General features: G+C 39.3%; 1 protein-coding gene across 5 annotated transcripts in view; it reads right to left on the minus strand.

Annotated features, from left to right (window-relative positions):
- Nucleotides 1-6,427: 6,427 nt before the first annotated feature.
- Nucleotides 6,428-16,166, minus strand: part of FBH1 (F-box DNA helicase 1) — an 80,206-nt gene continuing 70,467 nt past the window's right edge. For 4 of the 5 annotated variants that reach the window (XM_027858938.1, XM_027858934.1, XM_027858936.1 and 1 more), the window contains 5 exons: nt 15,731-15,928; nt 15,044-15,169; nt 13,424-13,530; nt 11,609-11,740; nt 6,428-10,244 (listed from right to left, as the gene is read on the minus strand). In XM_027858938.1, the coding sequence (XP_027714739.1) occupies nt 10,074-10,244; nt 11,609-11,740; nt 13,424-13,530; nt 15,044-15,169; nt 15,731-15,928 (734 nt within the window). In that variant the 3' untranslated portion in view covers nt 6,428-10,073. Of the gene's footprint in view, nt 10,245-11,604; nt 11,741-13,423; nt 13,531-15,043; nt 15,170-15,730; nt 15,929-16,166 lie in introns of all 5 variants that reach the window. The other variant, XM_027858937.1, reaches the window with a different exon arrangement.

Consider the following 16,166-nt stretch of genomic DNA (forward strand, 5'->3'; position numbering starts at 1 on the left):
CCTTCCTCAATGCCTCTTAGTACCAGTACTTTCCCTCTGTTAATTATGTCCTATTTATCCTGTACATAGCTTGCTTTGTACATATTTATTGGCACGTTGTCTCTCCCATTCAATTATAAGATCCTTAAGGGCAGGGAGTATTCTTTACCTCTTTTTGTATCCCTAGCACTTAGCACAGTGCCTGGCTCATAGTAGATGCTTAATAAATGTTTATTGATTGATTAACTGGAAAGAGACTCCAGGGAGGGAAAGAGAAGGAAGGTGTTGTGGACTGAATTTGTTCATTTCACAAGCCCCAGATCTGCCAATTCTGCTCTAGTCCCAGTCTAAATGTCACTCAACTTGGTCTAGTTGCCCCCTCTACTCCAGTGTTGGTTTCAACAGTCCTCCACTTGTTTCTGCCAGCCTGTGCAATGGCTGTCAAACACATTCTACACAGTCAATTGAGAACGGAATCTCACATCCTCTGTCAATCCTGCACGAAACCTTTGTTTCTCTCAGTGGCCACTGTTTCTCTTTGGAAGTCCCTTCAAGGTCAAAAGCTATGGTCAAAAGGTAATATGGGTAATATCTGCCTGCTCATGGACAGACATTTCCAAACCACCAACAATCTATGGTGATGACACAGAGCTATACTATAAATATATGAGGGTGAATCAAATAGCAGAATAAACAGGGACAAATGGCATAGAAGACTCCCAGGTGAGAAAATTCCTTATTCCAATGTAGGTCAGCATTTCCTCTACAACTTATTGTCTTAGGGTTACTTAGAACACAGAGAGGTTAAGTGCCTTGCCCATGTAACGCCAGCTTCTGTCAGAGGCCAGACTTGAACCTTCCTGGTCCTGAGGCCAGCAGTCTATGTACTGCATTAGAGGTATCAAACATGCAGCCCTCAGCCACATGCAGCCCACAACATTCCCATGTGGTTGGCATGAGATTAAAATGTAATCGGAAAATACATAAGAAAATAAATAAAATGCAATGAAACATATATAACATTACATTTTAAAACTGTTCATATACAGCCTGTAGGAATCGGTGTACATGGTTTAGTGGTTTCCATTTCTATTTGAATTCGACCCCACCAAATTTTAGAAAAAAACAAATGCCCTTCATAAATAAAAAGGGAACAATTTCCAACGGATTCCCACTCTGCTGATGATGGCTGAAGATCCTCTCTGCCTCTGAAACAGTTTGGTGTGTTTCCAGAGAGCTGGAGTTGTGTCATCTGTGCTGGGATGACTTCTTCCTCAAAGGAAATACTATTTTCATGAGACTAATGGTCCCTATGCCTGAAACCAATCAACATATTTTCAGTTTTTTGTTGTTATTGTTTATCATACCTGTAACCACACCCAGTAGGAACACAAAAAAACTCTTCAAGCAGCTGTCAAGACCTCCTCCCATCCCCAAACCACTTGCTTTTCCCAATAAGGTAAGATTGAACAAATTTCTTTCAAAATATCAAGGCCCTGGTAGCTAGATAAAATAAGAAATCTTAGATCAGCCTCAAGGAGGAACTTAGCAATACCAGAGGGGATAGGGAGCTAGAAATATTTACCCTGCATTCCTCCTACTATGGCTCTGATTCCCATTTCTCCAAGTATCAAATGAATGTTATGAACCGTAAGTAAGAAAGGACTTCAGAAAAGGAGGATCACTTTGACCTGAAGTGTTTCAATCAGGCTTCATGGAGAAGGTATTATTGAAATGGGTCTAGAAGAAAGGCAAAACCTAGATAAGTAGGGTGGGAGAGCTCCTAAGAAAATCTATCTCCTTTATTACCCTCACTTCCTCTTTTCTCTTTCACTTCTCAACTCTTTGCAATCTGGTGTCTGAGACATCACTTAACAAAAAATTCCCTATCCAAAGTCACCAAAGACTTTGACATTGACAATGACACCACAATCATCCAAATACATCAATTGCTTTATCTGATGGCTTTTTCAATAGGTGTATTTCTGCAGCATTTCATACTTAGTCCCTAAGCATCTGTTAAATGCTTATACAGTGGGAACATTTCTGATTTCTCAGCAGCCTTTGATACTTAATCCCTAAGTGCTTGTTAAAAGTTTATACGGTAGGAATTTAGCACGTGATTAGACAACCTAAGATCCGTATGTACTATGCTTGGGGACCTGCTTCCAGGAGACTGGAGAACTAACACTGATGAGGACATCCCATTTTGGACTATCATGGAGTTGGGAGGAACCTTTTGCTATTGGCTACATAGTCTATTTTTCCTGGATTTATATGAGGGTGAAAAACTTGACTGTCAGAGAGTGGTACCATGTGATAAAGGGGCAAGGGTCTGAGGGCATCCTTCCCTACCCTCCTTAGGCCCTGTGGCCCCAAGAAACAGGACTAGTGCTTTGGCCTTGCCTTGTTTTCTCTTCTAGGTTCAGGGAGGCAAGGTCTGATCCAGCCCAAAAGCTTGAGAGATCTGGGAATCTGGGAATCAAGGTGATGTTGCAGTTAGTCCATAAGCAAAGCCCTGAGGAACAAGGAACTGTGAGTATTAACTACCTCAGGGACCTTTGGACTTGAATTTGGTGGAACTAAAACTATGGAAGAACTGAAGGAAATTCGGAGCTTAATTGCCCTCTATACTCATAGAGTGTGTTTAGGGGGAGGAGGATTATGCCCTCTGAGGTACTGGTGAAAATGTTGGGAATATTTCTATGTTTATCCTTACTTATACCTTTGAGATAAATATCTCTTCATAAAAACTAATCTGATGTTGTGACTGTGGTTAAATGAACTGGGGTGTTAATTACTAGCTCCTAATAAATAGGAAGAGCCTCAAGCTAATGGCAAGGAAGAGATAATCTTCACCCCACCCCTTAAGGTATTGGATATGGGGGAAGGGGATGTTGCAGCACATAAAGAATATAATAGGCTTGGTCCTGACAGAGTGGGACCAGAGTCTGCCATACTACACTTACTATGTGGCAGGCACTGTATTAGACACTAAGGATACAAAGAAAGGCAAAAACATCACCTGTCTTCAAGAAACTCATATTCTACTGGTAGAGACAACATGCAAACTATGAACACAAGATAAATACAGTGTAAATGGGACATAATATTGAGGGAAAGGCCTTAGTAGCCAGAGAGGTTCTGAAAAAGTCTGCTTGCAGAAGGTTTGATTTGAGAATAACCTTGAAGGAAGCCAGGTGGTAGAAGGAGGAAGGAGAGCATTCAAGAAATGGAAAATAGTCAAAAAGCAGGGCCAGGAGATAGATTGTTGTTTGAGAGGAACAGCAAAAAAGTGAGTAAAGTAGGAAGGTGCCAGGTTGTGAACAGAAGATTTTCTATTTGGTGCTTGAGGTAATAGTGACTGGTGTTTTTTGAGTAGTGACATAATTAGACTAATGCTTTAGGAAAACTACTGTAGTAACTAACTTGTCCTGGATGTTTTCTCGTGTTTTCATAATGTAGTTCTTAGTTCTACTCCTTCTCGGTCTCCTTTGCTGATTTATCATCCATATCACATCCACCAACTGTGGCTGCACCCAAAGACTCTGACCTAGGTAGGCCCTCTCCTCTACTCTCTCTAACCTCATCAGCTCCCATGAATTTATCTTCTTTATGCAGATGGCTCCCAGCCTTAGTTTGTCTTGAGCTCATCTTGCATCATTAATTACCTATTAGACACTTCAAACTGTTATCTCTAACTCAACATGTCCAAAATAGAATTATTATCTTTCCCCACAAACTCATCCCTCCCTGACCTCCCTATTTCTGTTGAGAGAATCACTATCCTAAGTCACTCAGGTTCATAATCTCAATATTAAATTTAATTCCTCACTCTCCTTCATTCCATGTATCTAATGATGTGCCAAATCGTGTTAATGTAACCCCCACGGTGTCACTCCCTTCTCTTTACTCACACCATAACCTCCCTAATTCAGGCCTTCATCATCTCTTTACTGTTGTTGTAGCTTACTAAATGGTCTCCCTTCTCCAATTAGTCCTCTACACAACCACTAAAATAATCTTCCTAGGGCACAGGTCTGTCATCCCTTTATTCAATCAACTCCAGCGACTCCCTTTTGTTTCTAGAATCAAATACAAACTTTTTTTTGGTTTTATCAAGTCCTTCATAAATGGACCCCAACCTTCCTTTCCAATTCTGTTACTTCCCTTCCTGTTCTCTAGTACATTTAAACCAGCCTTCCTGCTGCTCCTCACAAACCATTTATCTTTTGCCTATATGCTGAAGTAGATGTACCAAATATTAAGTGGAATGCATTTCATTCTTATTTCTGCTTCTGAAAGTCCCTAGTTCCCTTCAAAACTCCACAAGCTCCATCTTCAGCAGGCTTTTTATTCTTTCATCTCCTAGTGTTCTCCCCCCTCCCTCCCCCACCCCAAAAAACATAAGCTCCTTGAGGTCAGGGACTGTAGCATTTTCTACATATAGCACAGTAACTGATAGGGGCTTAATAAATATTCCTTATTTTTTAAAATGTAGGACATAGTTTTTCAGACCTACTGACTTAAACTTATTGAGGAAAGCTAGATGCTGACCATCTCCTCACTAATCTTATATTTCTAGCCATCTTTATTTCCAAAACCAAAGATCACTGTCCTTGGAAGTGGGGGAAAAAAAGCAAAATAAAGTTGGGTGTAGCTTAGCTTTCATCCTGTCATCAACCATTCTACTTAACTAAAGTGGCAGTTTTAGTCCTTCTTTGATCTTCCTCTTTTCCCAAATAAGTTAAAATAGCACTCCTTCCATTTCTTTTGATTCTTACCATTTATCAACAACCTCAGCTCATCCTAGATTTAACTGCCCCTGACACATTTCTTCCAGGATTATTCTGTTCTTTTGTATTTATCCTTCTTTATGTGTCCCAGCTTCTATCCTTTAATATATCTTTTAAAACATTTTTATTATCTTTTGTTTTTACATTACTTATTTCCAAAGTGATACATCTCCCTCCTCCACCCAGTGAGTAATCCTTTGCAACAAAGAATAAAAGAAAAATAAATGCAGTTTAAGAAAACTAACCATTATAATAACAAAGTCCGATAGTATATGCAATATTCTACATGCACAAATCACCACTTTCACAAAGAAATGAGAGTAGTACATTTCCTCATCTCCTTTGGAGCCAAACCTGATCATTATAATTACATGGAATTGTTTTCTCTATTTTCCACGAACTTTGCTATAGTCACTATGCATATTATTTTTATTTACTTCATTCTGCATTAGTTTATGTTTTCCCATTCTTCTCTGAATTCATAATATTCATTGTTGCTTATAATTATAACTGGGTATTCAGACTTTCCCTGGGGGTTGAAAAAGGTTCTGAAACATAACTTTGAATACTGAGAATCATAGTGCTGGACAATGTTATTTCTTCCTTCCCCTGGGAGACATGAACTCAGTGAGAAGAGAAAAAGGTATTTGTGTAGGGTCAGGGAGGTGGACTTCTACCATGCTTGACTAGGGGCAAGGTCAAAGTTCAGGTATGGTGTGGAAAACCAGTCCAATAGTGGCAAGCAAGTTGGTAAGTCGAGGAAGACAGATGTCGCAGCAGGAGCTAAGAATGGATATGTGGTTAGCGTCCCCTGTTCTCTTCTCCACCTATGCCCGAGAAAGGTGTGTGGCCGAAACAAATTGAAGCTTGGCTGTTGTCACATCATGGGATTGGCAAAAGGACAATAAAGTCTGAACTCCCCCAGTGCTGGTAGCTAACAGGCATTTTCAACAAGAACCTCTCCATTTGTTTAAGCTGGTTTAAATTCCTGAGTCCTGTCTCCTATGACTCTTCTTTACACTAATTTTATTTCCTGAGTCATGTGTCCTATATACTCACTTCAGTTAATTACATGCTAGATAGAGTGCAATGGAAGATCTCTGTGACTAGTTTCACATGAACAGAAATAAGGTCTGAAATGTAAACCTCTAATCCAAAAATTCTAGGATTTCCTTTTCATACATGAAAGCTAAGCCAATACAAGAATTTTATGGTTTTGATTTTGTTAATATGTGCCTAAATAATAGAGCTGAGTTATATAACTCAAGACCATGACCTCCCTAAGTTAATGGAGTCCCTAATGAGCCAGATTCAAGTGATTTGGTGTGCAGGTGTCTCAATGAAGGTCTGGAGCACAGCAGAGAATTGGAGCAAATGAAGGTCTTACCTCCTGTCTGCCCATTAGGAGAAAGGTGTAGTTAGCCCTGCCCACATTCCTTTTTTTTTTTTGGCTAGGCAATGGGGTTAAGTGACTTGTCCTGGGTCACACAGCTAGTAAGCATCCAGTGTCTGAGGCCGGATTTGAACTCAGATCCTTCTGACTCCAGGGCCAGTGCTCTATCCACTGCACCACCTAGCTGCCCTCACCTGCCCATATTCCTTAAGGCAACAGTATCAAACTTAAAGAGAAATGGATTCCTTCAGGGCACATATTAACTTGGAAAACCATAATTTAACATTATCTTTATTGTTGTATTTTTACCAATTTTGTTAAAGACTTCACGATTACATTTTAATCTGGTTCAGGTCACAACACTCAGGAGTTTTGTGGGCTGGCGTTTTTCACTTAAGGTGTGTTGGGGTGTGTGAGTAGAGGGACACAGAAAGACTTTTCATTTTGCTTTTTATTCTTTTACATTCATGAACCACAATTTGTTTAATCTTTCCCACAAATGATGGGCACCTACTTTTATTTCCAGTTTTTTGCTACCACAAAAAAGTGCTATGAACATATATATGGAACCTTGAGAAAGACTGCTTGTTCCCTACTAACACTCTCATTAAGGATAACCTTGATCCGCATATAAAGATTTTGTGTACATGAGAGAGTAGGTAGATTGATCAGATGATGTATCTTTAGCTGCATTTTTCTGATATTAGCAAGGTCTGAGTTTTTTTTGCACTTTCTGTGTCTTCCATTTCTTTAAATACTTATATATCAATCTTTTATAACCCTCACAATTATCTTACCTCTAGTATGGATCATTCGCACTTGGCCCAATTTGGCTGCTCTTCCCAGGTTTGGAAAATTTTCTTCCCCCCATTCTATCTTCTTAGCACAGGACTGTGATGGGTAGATCAAAGCATGGTGCATCAATTGCTCTTGAGGTGAAAAGTTTGTCATAATAAGCTTCTCATTTTTCTTATTTGTTGTTCTTTTGCTTTTCATACTTAAATGCCCTTGGGATGATTTTACTTAGCTGGATCTCCTCCCAAACTTTTATTCTCCAATGATTCTCTCTGCTTTATGAGATGATACTGCTTATATTTATCCATCATCCTTCTCTATGAGATTTTATAAGTTTATATTCAAATTCTTTGCCCGTCACCTCTCTCCACTACACAACAGAGTCAAATGTTTGCTTGCAAAGGCACTTTCTCAGCTTTTTTGGTCTTGTGGAAATAGATTTATATTGGTTACAATATTTACTAAAATATCTATTTGTGATTTATTTTGCATTTCCTACTTTTCATTAGCTGTTCAGTTCCAAGAATAAGTTGTTTTGATTCTATGGCAAATCTTTTTTATCACTATTATTCTTGCTTTTTAAAATTCTCATCTTTGCTCTGAGTGTACAAATATAGTGGGGTCAACAATAGCATCCACATCACTAACAAGTGTTTTATCTGCTAAACTATCTTTTGAGATGTTATTTAGTTTCTTTCACTGCTCCTCCACCTTTTGAAGGATGAAATTTGATAATTACTTAATTTCAATTTCCCTTGTACTGAACACATTTAGTTGCTGTATTCTCCCTCACAGAACGGAAGCACCTTGAGGCTAAGGGATTATTTTCATCTTCATATTCCCAGTGCCAAACTAGCACAGTGCTTTGTGCAAAGTAGGTGCTTAATATTATTGAATCATCAAGGCAGATCATAAATGTCTTAAGTCCTCTGTTTTTTGACACACAGAGAGCTCTAACAGATGTTAAAATAGTTGGTTATGCTAATTGAGCAGGTAGACAAACAAGTGCTTAGAAATTGGGATGTTTGGAGTTAACATTCAATCTGACCATGTTTGCTTTCAGTTGGTAGGGTTACAAAATTTACTTCCATTGTCCTGTATCTTAAAAGCCTTGCCCTGTATCCTAATTTAATCCAATGAAATTTGGACTCCTAGATAGCCTTAGATAAGAACTCTCACTTCCATTACATGCAATCTTGGTGGGATCCAACCCTGGGGTAGTGAACGGGGACCCTTTATTATTATTAAGAATAATGAGGGATAAAACATGGGCAACGAATCCCTAACTTTCAAAGCTCTGCTGAAGCTTTAAAGTGACAAAAGCACAGAGAAATGCTATGAACCCTTTGGCCAGTCTGGTCACTCTGGGTGACAATAAACCCAAATCCTTGTTCTTTGCAAATCCTGTCCAGGTTAACATGTCCCTTCCACCATAAAAAACAAGGTCTGAGATATAATAGTTGAGTGACTTAGTATCCCTTCTACTCAAATGGGAGTAATCACTAGATTTTGAAGAATTACTACGACGACTTAAGGTGATGAACCTTTGAGCTGCTAAATCAGACCTACTCATAATCTGTAAGTAACATTTAGCCTTTGCTTCTTATTCTGGGTCCATGCAAGAATATTTCCCCTAGGCTGAGGGTTCTTGATCTCCCTGATAAAGTCTGGGGAGGTGGGAGTTGGGGAAGGTTACTATTGCTCCATTACTTTTTGGAGTCAGTGTGTATCTCATAAAGCTCCTGATTTCAATTTTGGCTTAAGAAAGTGGGTAAATACATCAGGCTGAATCACTTCCAACCTCTTCACCCCGTTCTTTGCTGTCGATCCTCTGATCTCACACTTGGATGACAGGGCTGATGGCATAGAAGGGCTATGGTACTACTGATGGGTTGCCTCAGCTAAGATTCCCCAGCTCATCAAGAATGTAAAGGACAGGAGGTGGTGGAGTTTCCACTTTAAGAACTCACCTTTCTAAGAGGATTGCTGCTTATGGGTGATAGGCATAGGTATACACAGAATGTGTGCTGGGGAGCATTTCCCAGTGTTCTTTCCCAGAGGACATTATGAGCCCTCTGGCTAAGGGACAGGGGAAGGGACAATAAAAATTCTCCACCAGGGCATGCTGGCACACCCAGTCCACATTCTATGCACTTCTATGGCGAGAAGAATATCATATGCCCAGGACCAGACTCAATCTAATTTCCTAAGTCATGACAGAAGTACTTAAGATCAAAGGTAGTTAATTATAATTTTTAAAAAATTGTTTAAAGATGGCATAAGCAGCCATTGCATGTCAACTGGGTCAGGTAAAGCCTTAACCACTGTCAGTATCAATGCCTATGAGGACATTCTTAACCTTGATATGGTGGGAAAGGTACCTACACAAGGGGTACTTGGCACACAGGGCACTGGACAAGGAGAGTAGCTTTCATCTGCATTCAGCAGTATTCCTCACTATTGAGTTCATCTCGTGTGCCACCCTAAATGGCTACCAGTTACAGTGCCAAGTAAGCTAAAGGGCCTCGAGAAGTTCTGGTTTGGGGCTCAGCCCTGTGATTCTATTATGCTTTTGTCAGGTGGCTGGGATACAAATTTAATCTCAAGTAATGTAATCACAGAAGGCCTATACCCCTCAAAATCAACAGACATTATTAGGCTTTAATGAGTAAACAAAATGAATTCAGAAACCTGATATCTGTATCAGGTGGGAATGCTTTTGAATGAATCCAAGAATCATCAACAGGAATAGGTTTTAAGAAACTGCCCTATAAATGGATGAATAAATCCTGAATTAATCTTAGAATACTATAAGGGCTTTGGCCACTGGATGAAGGCAAATGGTACCAGGCAGAAAACATCTTGGAACTGGTTGGAAAGAATCAAACACACCCCTGAGCCTATGTATAAAAACAGAAACAGTCCAACACTAGAAAACTCCAAGTTCAGGAGCTGAGGACTCCAGCAACCACCGAGGTTGATCTTCTATGGATTCACAAACTCCAGGTGTGGTGAGAAGCTGGTCTTCCCCACCCCAACTCTCACATTCTTCTTTCCAAGAAACTTAATGACAAAGAGTTCCACACTGATGAGAAGCTTTGCCTTGGTTTTCAGAAGACAATGAAAAGCTGAGCTTCATGTCTAGGTAGCTCCAGTTCTTCAAAGGTATGTTCCATAGAGAATATCAGCTCTGGTGAGGCTGTCAGGAATGTCAGAGGCCCAACACGCTGCTCGGCACAAGCATGGCAGAAGAATCCACCTTTGTCCTCCTTTTTGCTACTCTGAGGGATAAAGAAAAGAAGGCAAAGAGAAAAACTGACAAGCGAGAGTGTATTAAGAGACACTGTCACTGAGGGAAGTATTATGGTACTACCACAACCAAAAGCCAATTAAGTTGTTTTTGGTTTGCTAAAGTAACTGAAACTTTGCAATGAAATTTAATATATAAAATATTTATCAAAAAGACATCCTCTTCTATTGTATCTGCAAGGATGAGCAAGTGAAATTCAGCCATTTGGAGGATGTAAGGAAACAGCTACTTCACGACCATTCTCCAAACAAAAAGCTGCCACTTCCAATGAAAACTATGGAAACAAACCATGGATATATTATCTAGGGTTGAATTATAGTTTGGGGGCTAAGTAGCACCATGGATTGAGGGCTGGATTTGGCAGTCAGGAAGACCTGAGTTCAAATCCAGCTTCAGATACTTACTATGGGCAATTCACTGAACCTCTCTCTCTGTCTCAGTTCCCTCATCTGTAAAAGGGAAATAATAATAGGACTCTACCTCCAAGGGTTACTGTGGGAATAAAATGAGATAATAATAACTAGCTTTATATAATGCTTTAAGATTTGCAAAGAGATAACAAAAGTTTTTTCATTTGATCCTTACAACAACCCTGTGAAGTAGGTGTTATTATTATTCCCATTTTACAGATGAGGAAATTGAGGCTGAGTTAGGTTAAGGGACATGCCTAGGGTCATATAGTCAGTGCCTGAATCCCTAATCCAGCCCTCTCTCCATCCACTATGCCACTTAGCTGCCCTTTTGCAAATCTTAAAGAACCATATAAATGTTAACTATTATTATTGTTTCAACTCTTTCTCACCAGCACTTCCCTCAGTTTAAAGGTGACCTGCTGAACAGACAGACCCTCAGTAAACACTACTCAATATAAGGTCTTAAAAATCAAATTAAATCAAAGGATGACAAGCCAAGGAAGATTAAGATGCTCTCATTAAATATTTCCCAATTTAACAATAATGTCAGAGCTATAAACATGATCAAAGGCTGGTCCATGGTACCATTAGCTTTGATTCAATGAAAACTTTCCAAACTACTTCAACCCATAGTGGTCCTTGGCATTCTCTAGATGTCTATATCACTCAAAATCTAGCATTTATTTATATTGTTTCATATTTTTTCTTTACATGTGCCTTGTATATTTGAGTTCTCTCTCAATATTAGAGGCTCTGTAGGCATTCAATAACATATTTGCTTGTTTGTTAAAATTCTTTTTCTTGTACATCTCCCTACCCCACCCCACCCACCTCTAGCATAGCACTAGGCATGTAGCTGAACACAATATATTAAATATTTGCTAAATCAAACTGGGTCCAATGTCAAAAGTGACCTACGTACAAAAGTGATGGGAAATTTCTTCATGGTGAGGACAGTCTCTGCAGGGATAATGTTATTGCACTGCCTCACACAGCAAAGTACCTCTCCACTTTTTAAGACATCTCTGGTTAGCTCTGCTTGAAAGTAGTACTCCTGGAAAAAACAGAGATCAGAAGTAGTAACTATGCCATCCTCCACTCCTGAAGCAATCAGTCCTTACAACATCCCTGTTGGAGAAGAGTTGGGTGTCCCTCATCCCACATCTACATTATTAAGAGGACTGATCTGATTGTCTCATCTGTGGATAAGACAAATAAATGAGACCATCTAAGCTTTCGGCTTCCCTGCCTCTTTCCCCCTACTCCCTACTCTTATGGCAACATAGTTTCTTGGAATATCCACAGGATTAGGGATAGGAGATAGGGAATAAGGACTGGATCAGTGATTTCACTGGGAACAGGGAACTCCTGAAAAAGGAAAATCCTTTTTACCAATGTATGTCAGCACTTTCTCTTCAGCTCCTAAGCATCAGCACTGTCTGACTTGCTTGTATTTGCACACCCAGCATGTCACACAGGTTCCTGGCACAAAATAAATGCTCTCTCACTCATTCACTCACTCTCTCTATCTCATTCTTTCTTGGCTATCTTGGCTGTAGTCATGTACCATTTTTACTTTTTTTTTTTTACCCCCTCTTGATCTCCAGCTATTTTCAACATAAAAGATGGAAAGGGAATTAAATTATATGAGCACATGGATAGTGCTACTCTTTGCAACTTGTATTAATTTTTAAGATTTTTAGTCCTATATACTAAAGGAAAGCAACTCCTTGTAGCAACACAACAATCAGTGGCAAAATTAACTGGATCCTAGAGCTCTTGACACTTCTACCTTCCTTCAGCAGCTACTCAGAAGTTCTGTACAAGGTCTGCTTTAACCCAGGCATCTAGAAAACAGCACATGTACTTCTGAGACAGAAAGATGATTTGTAGGGAATGAAAGCGAGTGATCACAGTTAGGATTTCCTTTCAGATTTCAGATTTGTAGCCTAAGTCTCTTTGGTTGAAGGAAAAGAGAACTGGATGGTTTTTACAGCTCTGGCTGTCCTACATTTAATCTCTCTACAGAATCTGGGGTATAATGGGAAAACCAAAAGCTCGATAATCTAACCCAGGAAAAGCAGGAAGGAGAAATGGTGAAGTACAAAGTGTGCGTCAGGACACTGGAGGGAAGAGACAACTGCTGGAAAAAGTGTTGGAAAATGAGCACTGTGACTAGTTGACTCTAGATACTCTAGCCAGTGACAAGTTAACCAGCTGCACTTTTAATTTAGCCCTGGACAAAATAGATTCATTCCACTTACAGACGACTTTCTGGCCAATGGCAGTCGCTGCTTCGAAGACAAGGTAGAAGTGGGGAGAGAAAGCATGTGTAAAGGACATTTATGCAGAAATTAGCTTTATTTGATTTTCTTTCTTAAAGGAATAGAATATGCAAAGGAAGAAATATGAGCAACTGTAGCAAAACTGTGAGAATAAGCTGACTTAGGCAAAAAATAGAAAAAGTATGGAATGTTTCTGTTGCATGAAGAGCCTCAGAGCCACTGGCAGGCTTGGACTCCACTTTTCTGTCATTTTCTGTTACATCTTAGTCAAGACACCACATTCGTGTACTGCAGACTAGAGTTCATTATCTAGTAAAACACTTTAATCTTGCCCAGTTCTGTACCCTAATTCAGTTTTTACAATCCCCAGGCCTTTGACAACATTACTATGTGTCCCATGTTTTATCTGATGGAAAGTACAACTCTGTCAGATTATTTATTATTTCTCTTACCCCAGCCAGAGTTAAAATGTTTTCCAGTGACTTGGTCATGATGAGGCATTTCTTGGCACGAGTCACTGCAACATACAGCAAATTCCATTCCTCATCAGGGAATGACTCTAGAGAAAGTGGGTGGAGCAAGGAAGGAGGAGAATGTTACTTCAAAGAAAAGATTAAACAACTGACAAAAATCTACAGTCATATTTAAATATTCTCTAGCCTCTGCCATTATTTCTTATATAACAAGTGATGTTTTTATAGTGCTTAAAGCCACAGAAAGCATTTCTTCAAAATATCCCTCTGCAGTACATGGTACAAGCAACTATGCTGATCAGGACAAGAAAGGGACCAACGTCATGCTAGTACAGCATAACTTCTAGAAGGGCTTTGAATAGAGGTCTGGTAAGGCTGTACCTGTTGTCCATGAACCAGTCTAGCCAAATGTGGATAGGCTTATCACAAGAAGACTGGCTCCACCAGAGGCCAAGTAACAGAGTGGAAAGAACAGCAGCGATCTCATTTGAGTCCACTCTCTGCCACTTTCTACCTGTGCGGTCTGGACTGAGTCATATAATTTCTCTAGGTTTCAATCCTCTCACTTGTCAAAGGAGGAAATTGGATTAGATGATCTCTAAGGTTCTTTTTGCTCTAAACCTATGACCCTTGGAAATTTTTTTTGGCTACGATAGCTTATAAAATTGCCTTATAAGACACAACTGCAATTTGTGTTTGTGAAGGGAGTACCCACACTAATGAAATACAAATATTGTGAAGTTATTACACAGAAGAGAGAATCCCAGCCTCTGCCTAGCAGATACATTCAGAGCTCTCCCACAAATATGAATTCCCAAATCAGTCAGTATTACAGTCTTTTTAAGCCTGCTGCCTGATATATCAGGAATGCATAAACTTAGTGAGGAGGTACAATTCATCCTATCACTAAAAGGTATTTACTTAACTACTCACGGTAACCAAAAAAAAAAAAAAAAAATCAACAAATCTTTACTGACCATGTCTTAGATATCTCTTGTATTCCCCATAGCAATTAGCATGGTACCGCATACGTGGCAGGAGCTCAATTCAATGATTTATTTAGTGCTATCCAACACTATTATGAAGTAACATATCACAATGGTGAAGAAACAATGCTTTTTAACATAATGCTGATATGACATATAACCAGAAGTATAAACTTAGTCATAGAATGTAACTTTCAAATTATCACATATAGGCATCAATCCTTTACATCAATTAACCTGTTTGTAAATAACACTAACATAAAATTGCCATTACCAAAAATAACCCTTTCTATCATAAAACACTCAAACTAATTCCCAAAACCAAGGTCTAAGGCAGGGAGGAAATGGACTCAAGGTATAACACAAGAAAAACATTGTTACACATGGACAATGAGGAAGTTTGTTTTTCTTGATTACGTTTTATATTACAAGGGTTTTGTTTTTCTTTTTTTCTTTACAATTGGGGGGCTGAGGAGTAAAGATAAATGCATGTTATTTGAAAAAATAAAAATAAATTGTATCCAACAAAAAATGTAACAGTTATGTGAAAACACTGCCATCCTGGTACATCAATTTTTACAGTTAATATGGGGAAAACTTCTGATATTCTTACCAATTCTGAAGTGAGGAATCTGTGGAAGGTTATGCCTGCCACATGGAACTTTTACAAAATCATCCAAAATCTGAACGGTGTCAAACTCCAAGCCTTTGGCTTTGTGAACGGTGCCCAAAACATATTCTAGATCAAGAAAAAGGTAGAACATAGTAAAATGGGGCTTGAAGTGAAGGGAAAAAAATACAGAACTAAAATGTCTCTTTCCTGACAATCTGTAGGTTTGAGGTAGGGCTATAAAGAACAAGGGTAAAATGGAAGGACCAAAGAAACTAGGAGGCAAGATACAGAATGGTTGGTAACAGTCTTGGAAGTTGAGAACCACACACTGACTGCTCCCTTGTATGTCTTTTGTTTGTTTGTTTGTTTTTGGGTTTTTTTTTTTTAGGCAACTGGGGTTAAGTGACTTGCCCAGGGTCACACACCTAGTGTCAAGTGTTTGGTCTGAGGGCGGATCTGAATTCAGGTCTTCCTGAATTCAAGGACAGTGCTCTATCTACTGCGCCACCTAGCTGCCCCCCCTCCCCTTTTCTAAGGCAATTGCTTCCCTCTATGTCAAGCATTGCTATGACATCCATGGAACTGTTAAGCCAGAACTGAGAAAGTTTCCATTACGAATAATGCAGAAAATATGGCAATAAGTCTTATAAAATGCAGTGACAGAAAAGGAATCCTGTTTTCCCTTACCTGCAAATGCTACGTCATTTACATGGCACTTCTCAATCCTTTTCACCAGTTCTGGAATTCGGACGTTGTACTTTTCGACCACTGCAATCTTTGCCATCAGTTCCTTGTCTTCAGCAGCAACAGCATACCTTTTTAAACCCCCATAGCCATCTTTGTGTACCCATCTCCGGATAAATCTGTCCTTGATGGAAAGATTTTCTAAAGAAAACATACATACATTGAAATGAGCGATATTATTATAAAACTTAAGTGGCTACATATTCCTTCCATAAAGCTCTATTCTAATGTCACAATGTGGCATGGAAATGACCCTGAGTTTTCAAAGGCTTTTGGCAGTAGCTGGAAAAGCTTCAAAGCAGGGAATACTTTGGAAGACCTAGCCTGGTCAAATACATTTTTTCTTCAATATGAGGCTAGGAATCTTTTGTCAGGGCAA

The sequence above is a fragment of the Vombatus ursinus genome, unplaced genomic scaffold, assembly GCF_900497805.2.
Source record: "Vombatus ursinus unplaced genomic scaffold, bare-nosed wombat genome assembly UNPS02013950.1, whole genome shotgun sequence".
NCBI lineage: Eukaryota > Metazoa > Chordata > Mammalia > Diprotodontia > Vombatidae > Vombatus > Vombatus ursinus.